A 13007-nucleotide genomic window follows, 5' to 3' on the forward strand; every position below is an offset into this window, starting at 1 on the left:
GTAAAAAATAGTTCTAACTAAAGTTTTGCAACCTAACCTCAAAATAATATTTACTTAAACTTGCCTTTATAAATCATAAAATTAGAAACCATTTAAAACACCGTATTCTTAACACTCATAACATTATTTAAAACATTTGTACTTACCTTAATTAACAATATTTTTAATCAAAACACATAAAAATAAACCATCTAAACGCCGCGTAAACCAACACACGCGTTTACATGAAATCAAAAGAAGATACGAGGTTTTGACACCTCAATTTTTCCTTTCGCGAGATACGAGGAATTTAAATTTAGGACAGCACATTATCTTTATTAACTAATGGAGTTACTTGGTTTTAAAATCGATGAAATATGGATTTCTAGTCACGGTAAACCTTATATCTCAAAATAGATATATTTTGAGTTACGAGGTTTTAACATCTGGGCGACGATATGTTCCTTCTTGGATAGACATGATATAGACTTTGATAGACAGGTGTTATGTACTCCACAACTTGGATTTCAGCCAAACTGCAAGATAAATGATGTCATTTTTAGATTTTGGAGACCTTATATAATGGGGAGCCTGCTGCAGCAGCTTTCTGTGATCTTTTAAAGGCATTTGGTCTCAATTTTACATTGTTTGCCGAAACTAATATTGTAACCTTTATATCTGACCGGCCTGTTGATACTTCCTTTAACAATGTTACTATTATGACCTGCATTAAAGTTTTTACTGTTGACAGTGAGCTAAGTTTTAAGGCACATGTTCTTGGAAAAAAAAATCCTCTGGTTGCTATGCAGTTAGAATTACTCTTAGTGAACTAGAAAAGTCCATAGGAAAAATGTATATTATGCGCTTATGGCATCTAGGATGAGATAATTATGAAGTTTGTTTCTGGGGATTTTGTAGCCAGCATCTTTTTGATTCCATATTTTTAATTCAAAAACATGTTGTTAGATATTTATGAGGTGCTAGTAGAGATTCTTGTCGACCTCTATTTAAACAGGAGAGAATTTTAACCCTGTGTTGTTTATTTATTGTAGAAAGAGCATCACTTATTCGCCAAAAATCGTGAAAAACTAAAATGTAGCAATATTATCCACACGAGACGAATACACAACTTACATCTTCCAAGTCCCCACTCATCCTTAATTGAGAGATCTATAACCTATGACAGAATTAAGCTATATAATCACATTCCAAATAGTTTAGAGTTTTCATTTAAAACATTTTATATTAAAACGAGTTTAAGAGTAATATGTTGTTATTCCTTGACTTAGTACTTATTGTTTTTGGCTGACAATTTACTATTTTACTTCTTATAAATATGTAAATGATTGTTGCGAAATATTTTATCCTCAATTTTTATTTACAACTTTTTATATTTTCAAATTTTATATACATATATTTTATTTCATTGATATTTATATTATTTTATATGCGTTTTTAATTAGTTAAGCGGTTAGTGACTATTTATTAGTATCCCAGCATCTCTGTGTAATGAATTATATATTTAATATGTCCCTGTTGATTATTGGTACTTTGATTTATATCTGACTTTGATTTTGGCTATTACTTTATGTAATATTGAGGAAAAGTAAAATTTGCAGTGAGAGAACATAGTACATTTTACATTGTTTTAGGTTTAATAAATGTTAGTTGTAAAATAAAAAAGGTATTAAATTTTAAACTGAATGACCTAACTTCTTCTGCAGTGCAATAACGTAATTTTGCATTTGTTAAAACTCAAAAATTCGGCAGTAAAAATAAAAAGAAACGTCTGCAAAATTCTAGAAGCTGGGAAGCGCAGAACGCAAATATGGAAAAGCGCGGGTTGCCTTGTTAACGCGAAGAAATTTTGGCCCTCTACTGAAGGTGTAATAATTCGAACTAATTTTGACATTTTTAAGCCATAACTCTTGGCAAGGTTCAACCCATCAGATTCTAAAGAAGGTGTCGTGGTCGAATCCAGCACCAAATTTGAATTCAATAAAGCGCGAAAAATTGGAGTTCTAAGACGGGCCAAACTTGAGAAAACTCCTAAATGCACAACCTGCAGGTACTCCACTCAAAACAGATTGTCATCAATACTTGTTCCTTCATATTTTCTTTTTTATTTTTTTTATGTTAATAAAATATTGTACAAAAAGAGACAAAGTTCCCATATACAAATCTATTTTAACCAAGAAAACACAAGCTGAATGTGCAATTTAATGTAGGTCTCTAAATTGGGCAAATATGTATAGAAGATAACCTGCAAATTTAACTTTTGAAACCAAAGAATTAAAAAACTTTTGTACCATTAAACCGCTTTCTCTACTTCAAAAAATGTTCTCGGGTAATACTGATACACACATATCATAATTATGCAAAAAATAATAATTTTTCAGTAATAATGTCTACTTAAATTACAGGAATAAAAACAACTGTATGATTCTATGTACACAAAAACATATTATTTAATTATATGGAAAATAAAAATACAAGATTTCAAGTATTCTAATATAATATTTAATTAACCTTGTTAATTTATAATTGTAATATAATAATAATAGTCTTGAACATGTTCTGTTTGTATATCAAAAACCCTCAATGATTCAAAGTACCCATGATTTGACTTATACTAAACAAAATTCATAAATATATTCGATTATATGCACCAAATATTGCGTTTTTATGTTGTCTATATACTAATCCTTTGTAATTTTAGTTTGCTTATCAGATTTTTTAATCGGAGAAGGAAAACTTGAAAACTTCCTAGAAGATCATCCGCCCATAGATCAAAATATTAATAAAGCGAAGATGGGTTTAATTGAGGCTAAGAGATATCTTAACATGGTTATAACAGAAGCAGGAGTAAAGGTGAGTTTAATACTTTTGTAATATAACGAAGTTACTAAACTATCTGTAATTCTCTTATCTATCTATAGAATTACTCGGTTCTTTTTCCAATTTAAATTTATAATTGTCAACATTCATATTGACAACTAAGCTTTGCCCAGAAATTTAGGAAAGTATCTATTTTGTTAATGAACGCGCGACCGCATTCATTATTATTTCATCATCGCGTTTAATACGCGTCCTACCACTACTGTTAGAGTACCGCGCATATCCGTTCTCTATATAACCCGATGCACTGACCGGCACACTGTGTTTTGTCTTATAGGGTAATGAGGACAAAATTCATTGCTTTAAGACTATATTTATTTTAATTTTAAAATCGAAACTCATACACTTTTGTCAAGAACTAGAAAGCGTTAAATTTTAAGAATGGATAAATGCAAACATTATACAGGATGAAATACAAGGTATAAATATCTTAATTATGCTTTTTTATATTTGCGAATAATGTAAAATATTTATAATAGTAAAAATGCTATGATACTAACAATGTAAGTATGTAGGTATCTGTAAAAATCCAACGAAAAAAATGATTTCTTATAAAGAATGTTCAAAAAAATCTAGCACACTATTGAATTTTTTAACTTTTAACCAAATACTTGATTTATTTATTTTACTTTTCGAAAAAACTTAATAACAAAAATTCTCTATTCTCTAATTCTCTATTTTCTCTAATTTTCTCTAATTCTCTAAATTCTCTAATTTAGAAAATCGTTTTTAAAAAACTTTGATTTTGTAAAAATTTTGCGGTAGCAAAGCTATATGAATAGCAGTAAGCAATATTACTATTTTCTGGTATTTATAAAAATGCTTATACCACTTAATAGAACAATTCGTAATAGAATGCGCTTAGCAACAGGGCATACCTTATTATCAACAAGATAATATGTGAGATTTTTTGAGTCTAACTCAAGTAGAGTAGTTTTTACTTTTATTTGCGAAATCTGAAACCAAAAGCAAAAAAACTTTCGTGAATTAAGTTTAATATATTAAAAAAAATATAGGAGATATTAAAAATAAAATGATATATTTTTTTAAATGAAATGTAAGGAAAACAATTAAAATAAAATTAGGTATTATTCATCTAACGAGGATTCCGAAAATTAATTTTCATCCAAATATTGCTCTATTTCCGTGCCCCAATGAAGTGACTTTTTATTTAATCTTGAAATTTGCCTGAATTATTGATTACTTGAATTATTCCTGAGGTCAGCTAATTTTGGTCAGAAGTGATTAACAGCGTTCTTATTAATTTTAGAATTAATTAATGAAAAATATTGGGATTATCAGAGGCGATGCGTTGAAAGTCGACTTTTTTTACTTTAATCTATTTAATTTAGAAAAACGATTTTCACTTTGCTGTTTTAACTTTGTAAGACCTTTTCATCGGCCTACATAGTCATGGTTTAGAAGGAAACAAAATGAAAAGAAGGCCTATATTAATTTTTTGCATAGACATAGGAATAAGAGAGTTTGGACAATCTTAATATTTATAGTAAAGTAAATAGCAATTCTACTTCAAACCTACCGGACAGCTTAAAAAATCCGGAAGCAATTAATCAGTTTTTTGTTAAATCGGTGGGTCAGGTGTCTACACCAGTTACAGCGGAGACCATTCGGGAATATCTGGGTGGCAAAGTAGAACTGGTTACTGGTGGCGTATCTGAAGCTATTTTGAAAATAAAATCGAATGCCAGTGGCATTGATAGTTTGTCATTAGAGATGGCTAAGATGTGCTGTCCCAGTGTCATACCGGTGTTAACTCACATTTTTAAAACTTGCATTAAGAAAGGTGAATTTTCCTCTTTATGGAAAAAGGCAATAGTGTTGCCACTGCCTAAGATCTCTAACCCGAATGATTGTTCTGATTTACGACCAATCAGCCTACTGTCTGTATTGTCCAAGATTTTTAAGAAGATTATATACAAGCAGGTGATTGAATACATTGATAAAAATAATTTGCTCTCGGAATCGCAGTCAGGATTTCGTCGTGGTTTTATAGTACTGCCTCACCTCTTCTTGGAGTCTTGGACGATATTATTGATACTTACGATAAGTGCGAGACAACAGCTTTAGTTTTGTCAGATTTCTTCACCATAATTTGCTTTTGGCGAAGCGCTTTTCTTATGGTTTCTTACCGAAAGCTGTGCGTTTTTTTAGTAATTACCTGGCGAATATATCACAGATAACAAGGGTGGGTAACTCATTCTCTGCGCCAGCCGATTTAACAAGAGTTGTTCCCCAAGGATCCATTCTAGGCCCATTACTTTTCATACTTTATATAAATGACCTAAAAAATAAAATTCGAAATTGTCGTATGGCCAAATACTGTGACGATACACAAATTTATATACAGTTTACCAAGGATAATGTTTTTGAATCCAGGGAATCATTGGGTCGGTGCTTGGACGCAGTACATAATTATTAAAAACAAAATGGTTTAAAATTAGTCATCTATATTGGCCGCTTGGCATCATGGTGTCGTATGAACTGTGATCTCATGATAGATGGTGAGAATATTTCGAATTTAAAAGAACATAAAATCTCAGGTATTGTGTTTGACACAAATTTAAGATTTAAAACGCAGGTATCTAAAGTAGTTCAAAGAGCATATCGTCGGGTTACAAGCAAAACACACTAAGTCAATTTTTTTCAGTTTTAAGTTATTTACACCACCTGGTTACATTTCATAAAATTTGTTAATGGTAAAATCCATTAAGTCGATTGAGAATTTCTTATTACATTATTCTGCAGAAATCATAGATTCACTAAGTCAATAATAACGTATTTCGTTCTGGCAAAATACACTAACTGACTTAATGTATATTTCTTGTAAGCGTTTTGTACGGACATCGCCAAAAATTCTGACTTAATGTATTTTACCGCATAATAACGGACATATGACTCGTATGGACCTGCAAAATCTCGTTGATTTAGATCGAATTTGCTACAAAAGAGTTTATCTTGTGTAGAGTTTGAGTGATGTGCATAATGAAGCGTGTGGACAAAATATTTCAACAATTAAGGGCTCAGCATAGTGTCAGGGGTAAGTGGTTTGTTATTTATACTAGTGTTTTAAATACATTGTTTAAGTTTTTTTTGGCCTTAACTAATAACTTTTTCGATATAATTTAAATATCTACAGTGCTGTCAGTTGTTTGAGTTATTAATAAATAATCGCTTTTTTTTATTTTTGAATATTTCTTTTGCAGACTCCACTACGCAAATAAACTGTACAGACTCGAGAAACCGAACTTATACCACATTATCTCCTGTGAAGGCAGATGACTCTTTCCCGGGTAAGAAATGGACAATTATTATAATATAGCATTAGAGTAATCAGTACATTTCCACTTGGTTTATTTAATATTTCTTGTACCTAATAAATATGCTCTAAAGTTAAAATTGCCTAGTTTAAGATAACTTTTAAAAACATTTTAAAGTAGATACCTACCTAATTTTTAAAAAAATAATGTTAAATATTTTTAATTGGTATAGAGTTTAAAAATTAAATTAAGAGAACAAATTAAAAATTTTTGGACTATTTTAGATCTTCTTCAGGACAACATCGGAGTTCAGGACAGTCATCGCAAAGCATTTCTTTAAATTCAAGAACTGAGCATACAACTGATTGTGACATATCGTTTAAGCCAGCGTCACAGTAGCGTGTCTTCAGACGGACAAATAAGAACTGAAATTTCTGTACCAAGCAATATCGCGTCTGTGAACTTTGGCTTAGATGTGGACGGCTTTAATACTCAGTGTCTTCCGAACCAAAGCAACTTTCCCTCTGGGCTAAATCCGGATGTACCGGACCTGGTAATTACCAAGTAACGAAATATAGCTCGGATATAGAGGACTCGGACGATTCTTTAAAAGATAAGGACTATGTACCAGAAAAAAACAATGATAGTTCAGTAACTAGTGAAGAAGGCAAAGATGGTGAAGAGTTTAGAACTGAAGTTATACATGAAACTAGCTTAAAGAAAACTAGATGGAGCACTGCAAGGCCTTCAAGCTGGAAGAGAAATATAGAAAAGAAGAAAAGAAGCCAAGGTCAACCGTATAAAAGTGTAACAGGAAAGATACAAACTCTCAAAATTCCCAAGGCAGTGAATTGTGAGAAGTGCCGTTATAAATGTTCGACATATTTTTCTGACGATGAACGTAAGGTATTATGCCAGACATTTTGAAATCTGGAATACCTACCCTGGCAAAAAGATTTTATAGTTATGAATGTTTTAATAAAAGAAGTAAAATATCGGCGGCTTCGAAAAGGAGAGGAAAGTAAACAAAGGAGTAATGCAAAGTCATACTTTTTTTCTAAAAAGGAAGTTTGGCATCAAGTTTGTCTTTTTTCTGCAAAACCTTATGCATTTCAAATATTCCAATCCTAAATGCATTTAAAAATAGAAGTGAAACTCGTGAGCACAGTGGTACAGACAGGATAGGTCAAAAAGCTCCAGCTAATAAGACTCCAGAAGACATAATAATAAGAGTAAAAGAACACATTGAAAGTTTTCCTGTTGGCGAGAGCCATTACACAAGAAAATCCACTAAACGGCTTTATTTAGATCCTAATCTAAATATTAAGAAAATGTTTGATTTATTTATGGTAGAATGTAAAAAAAATCAATCGCCGGGAGTAAGTCTTATTACATATAGAAGAATATTTTGCACCCAATACAATCTATCATTCTTTAAACCAAAAAAAGACCAATGTCCCACTTGCAACGAATATCAACAGGCAACAGCTATAGATAAAGAAAAGTTAGAGTTAAAGTAGGAAAGAGTCTATGAAAGAAAAGGATAAAGATAAAAAAATAGCAACTGGTGATAAAAGTTAGTAAAGTTAAAGTAAATCTATAACATGTGATATGCAAAGCGTGCTCCAAATCCCAACATCACAAGTCAGTTTACTGTATTATCTTCGCAAACTTAACTTATATAATTTTACAACTTATGAATCTGCTCCACAAACGAAGCCTTTTGTTACTTTTGGACCGAAATAAATGGAAAGCGTGGAAGCTGTGAAATTGATACCTGCTTATCCTTATACATAAATTCATTATCTCCCGAGGTGAAATATTTAACTATTTTTCCGACACATGTGGAGATCAAAATAGAAATGTACAGGTCACAGCTCTCCTTCTACATATTGTGAAAGTTCACCCAACACTTAGTGTTATCGAACAACAGTTTATGGAAAGCGGACATTCTTATGGAGATGGACTCGATGCACAGCTCCATTGAGTCAGCTAAACGTCATATTGATATTTACAGTATCCATGAATATGAAAATGTATTTAAAATGGCACGAGTTGGAAGGAAGCGTGATACATCGCCTTATAAAACACGAGAATTGAAATTCAACGAATTTTTGGATTTGAAAAAATTGGTTCAACTTACTATAAATAACAAAAATAAAGACCAAAAGGGAACTATTGTTAACTGGTTAAAAGTAAAATGTTTTAAATATGATAAGTAGTTCTCAAATATAGTTCAGTATAAGTATGATTTTGTCGATGAGTATGAACAAATTAATATTGGATTGACCAGACGAGCTTCGAATCGAATGACTAAGGAGAGAAGCTTTGAAGATATATCAAAGACAACTGCCGATATCGGTGGCTAAAAAAAAAGATCTTCTAAAGCTTTGCGACAGAAACATTATTCCGCCGACACTACGTGACTGGTATCACACTTTGCCTTGTTCATCTTCGGTTTTAGATGTAACAGCCGAACCAGCTGAAAATGATACTGACCAAGAAGACCAAAACATGATTAGATAGTTTAATGTATAAAATAGTTTTAGAGTTTTTGACTTAAAGTTTGTTTTTAATACCATACTAACACTAGTGCTTATCTTCCCATGTAAAGTGTTAATTTTAGGTATTCATTTTGCTAAAATAAAAGTTAAAAAGAAGTACAATAAATCTGTTATTAAAAAAAAAATACAAGTAAAATACACTAAGTCAACCCTTACATGCAAAATACAATAAGTCAATGTATTGTTTATTAATAACCTCAAATAAATGTATTTTAACAAGTTTAATTAATCTGTTTATTAAGTCTTATTACTCCATATACATGCAAAAAAAAATTAAAATTTTTAAAAAAACCAAGTGTTACTCTAAAAAAGAAAGAATTAAACTGGCTCAATGTGCAAAATAGAGAAAAAACTTCATTATTGTTGTTTCTTGTTTAAACTTTAAAAAAACAATTATCCAGCCTACTTACGTAATAAACTTAAAACAGGAATCTCTAGACATAACCGAACAACACGCACGGTTTTAAAATTTGATATAGCCCGTTACAGCACTGCAATTTTTCAAAGGTCATTTTCTTTCTGTGCATCAAAGCTAATAAATACATATAATATTAATGACTATGTTAACAAGTCTTTTCAAAGCTTCAAAAAAGGATTAAAAACAGTATTGGTTGAAAGTCAATAATAAAATAGAGTACTTAATGACTTTGTTCAACTTAGGAACAATTTTAATTTTATTTCATCAATTTATTTGTTTGTTAGTTCTTCTCCTTTTTTTTATTTATTATTATTTTATTAGATAAAAGCCAAGAATTTACATTCTGTATAGCTCTATAAACTAAGTAGGCATTACAATATACTTCAATAAATCTTCAAATGTCAGCTTTCAAATTTAAACACTAAACATGTCCAATTTATCCAGACGATTCTTAAAACAGTTTACAGTAGGAGCAGTTATGACATCTACGGGTAACGAATTCCAAACATCAAACACTCTATTAGGCAAAAACATTTGACGTGTTTTTGTTTTATACATCTGTTTTTTTAATTTTAAAGTGTGACCGCGAAGTCTAATATCCCGATTTCTTTCAAATAGTTCGTTTAAATCACAGCCCAAATAATTATACAGGATTCTAAATGTAAAAATTAAATCACCACGAAGCTTTCGTTTATCAAAAGTTAGCAAGTTTGCATTTGAAAGTCTCTCGCTGTAGGTAGGTCTCGGCATACGCAAACCATACGTAGATCGTGTAGCGCGTCGCTGCAACAATTCAAGTAAATTTTTGTCGCGCACCAAGTCCACGCACCAGATGGGACCTGCATATTCAATAATAGGCTGGACAAACGTGGTATACAATTTCATAAAATTGTGAATGGAATTTTAAGAAAAGCTTTTTGTAGCAGATACAACATAGAATTTGCACGTTTCACAATTGAGGCAATATGCTGGGATCAAGGGAGATCCTTAGTTACTATTATTCCGAAATCACAATAAGATTCGACTTTTTTAAGTTCAATGTTATTTATTTGGTAGGGTAGCTGGGGATTATTTTTTCCTAAATGTAACACCACACACTTGTCCGCGTCCCTATCCAGTATCCAGCGGAGCCCTGAGGGACTCCGCTGGATACTGGATAGAATTTTAACATGGTGCCCTCCACCCTCACACTAAATTTTCTATTTTTTAAAAAGTCTTCAATCCAATTTAACAATTCTCCTCTAATGCCAAGATGTTCTAGCTTATGTAACAATCGTTTCGTGGGAACTCTATCAAATGCCTTAGCAAAGTCGAGGTAGATGACATCTATTGGTTGATTCTTGTCTAAGGCTGTTATCCACTGGTTAAGGCATTGAAGCAGGTTAGTAATCGTAGAGCGACCCCTTACAAATCCGTGTTGGATATTGGGTATTACATAATTTTCAGTAAAAAATGTTTGCACTTCATCTCGAACAATGGACTCTAATTTTGCAAACAATCGATACTAGACTTATCGGCCTATAGTTGCCTGCTGATAACTTGTCGCCTTTTTTAAAATTTGGCGTGACCGATGCGACTTTCCACTGTTTCGGTACAGGGTTTTTAATCATTGAGTATTTCATAACTTTTGCAAGAGGCGCAGCTATCACTTCACTGCATTTTTTTTGTATAGTTGCCGTTAATTTGTCCAAACCTGCAGACTAATCGTTTTTGAATTTTTTGTTTAATTTTTTCCTCATTTATATTTATTGTTGTTAGTGAGTTTAAGGTACGAGGACAGTGTGGGGTAGGTAATACATCTTGTTCAGGCTCTTTAGTGAATGCCTGTTCGAATGTTCTCGCCAACTCTTCCGCGACTTGCATTTCATTTTCACACATGCTGTTGTTGCCCTTTTTTAGTAACGGTATTGAAACCCTTGATTTAATTGAGAAGCGAATGTATTTAAATAGTTTTTTGGGGTTTTTGTCGTTTGCTAAATTAATTTCAAAATTTTGGCGGGAGTTTTTTATTAAGTTTGTAAGCCTTTTCGAAAAACTACGATGATTCGTAAGGTCAATGTCATTTCTTGAACGCTTATATTTTGTCCAGAGATGTTTCTTTCATTTAACCATCTTAGAAAGATTTTTATTTCTCCAAGGTTTCTTTGCTTCCTGTCGCATTGGTTTTTCTTGAGAATTCAAAGTAATAGAGTCGCAAAGAATATTATAAAAAACTAACCACATTTCAGATGAGGATTCACAGGATATAAACATTTGGTCCCAGTCCAACTTTCCTAGATCATTACAGACATGTTCGAAATTTGTCACTAAGGGTTTATTTTGACTAGTGCTCTGTTTTCTATTGTAGGATTTTGTAGAAAATTGAAGTTCTGCATTGATTATATTATGATCTGATTTTCCAATAGGGTCCTCGATTTTAATTGTGCAAACAAGAGATTCTTCGTTTGTTAGTAATAAGTCGAGGGTCGATGGTTCCTGGTTTTGTCTGTATCTGGTTGGTTCAGTGATGAGTTGGGACAGATTACTATTTAATATTAAGTCACTAAAATAGGTTTCAGAATTGTATGGTTCAGGAAATAACGCAAGCGGCCATTTTAAACTGGGAAAATTAAAGTCACCGACTATTACTAAATTTTCACATGTCCTTGACAAGTCTTGCATCTTTTCAAAAAGCTTTTTGTTGTTTTCCAAACTGGTATCATTTGCGGGGGGCCGATAGATACCCATAAAAGTAAAAGAAATATCTTGCTATTTTTAATATTAGGGTGTCTAGGTTCTCAGAAGAAAATGGTAACTTTTGTGAAGAAAAATCAATTAAAATTTGATTGCTTACATAGGCGCAAACTCCGCCCCCAGGTTTGTTTGTTCTATCTGTTCTAAATATAGTATACCCGGGTAAGTCAACCAAGGAGTCAGGTATTTTATTTGAAAGCCATGTTTCGGTTATAAAAATAAGATTTGGGTTTGTTAGTTACATTTTGTAGACAAACTCGCTGTATTTGGCCAATAAATTGCCTAGGTTTGTATATAAGATTTTTCATCGGAGAAAAGATGTATCTGATCGTTTTTTGTGTCAACAGACCCAATTTCTGGTACCCCTTTTATATACTTGATGGTAAGGTTATCTTCACCACTAGCATTTTTACGTTCAAGTTCTTCTCGTAATTGGGTTAAATAGTTAAGTTGATTTTTGGTTTTGTCATCTGATATTTTGATAGAGCGGGTAAGGTCATTATCCAGGAGTTATTTTTGTGACGTGGCAGTTTCTTTACCGTGCTAGCATCAGTAAAGGTAACTTTAATGTAGCGAGGGCGTCCTCCGGGTTTTGGTACTTGGCCCAATCTCAAAAAGGAAATTGGAGCTGATACGTGCTCATCTATGACAGTTAATGTTTTCATGACCTCCGTAGTATCCTTTCGTTTACGAGTTGTGATGTCACCAAGAGATTCTGGAATCCTTTTAATGAAGACGTTTTTAGATCTATTTATTCTTTAAACCGCTTTGGCAGTAACTTCTTCCAACGTTTTTGGCTCCAAAACAGCACTTGGAGTCCTCGTTTGAGTCTCAAGATGGCTGATTTTAGTGTTCAGTATATCGATTTTGTCTAACAGCTCAATTTTTAATGCCACGATAGACTCCCTCATAGCGGTCAGTTGATCAAAGTTTTCATTACAGCTCACATTGCGCATTTCAACTCTACACATTTCACACTATCGAATGGTGCAAAAAAATTATATTTTCCAACGTTTAACTTGAAAACTAGGCAGATTTTTATTAATAGCAAAATATACGTGCTATACTTGTTAGCCGCGATGAGATATGACAATTTATATTGCTATTATTGTAGAATATCATTATTTTTTTTAAAGT

General features: G+C 32.1%; 1 protein-coding gene across 2 annotated transcripts in view; it reads left to right on the forward strand.

Annotated features, from left to right (window-relative positions):
* LOC126746624 (tetratricopeptide repeat protein 7B) overlaps positions 1–13007 on the forward strand; it is a 159900-nt gene that overhangs the window by 20172 nt on the left and 126721 nt on the right. For both annotated transcript variants that reach the window (XM_050454954.1, XM_050454955.1), the window contains exon 2: positions 2699–2850. In XM_050454954.1, coding sequence (XP_050310911.1) covers positions 2699–2850 — 152 coding nt within the window. The remainder of the gene's footprint in view (positions 1–2698; positions 2851–13007) is intronic.

Source organism: Anthonomus grandis, chromosome 17 (assembly GCF_022605725.1).
Source record: "Anthonomus grandis grandis chromosome 17, icAntGran1.3, whole genome shotgun sequence".
Taxonomy (NCBI): domain Eukaryota; kingdom Metazoa; phylum Arthropoda; class Insecta; order Coleoptera; family Curculionidae; genus Anthonomus; species Anthonomus grandis.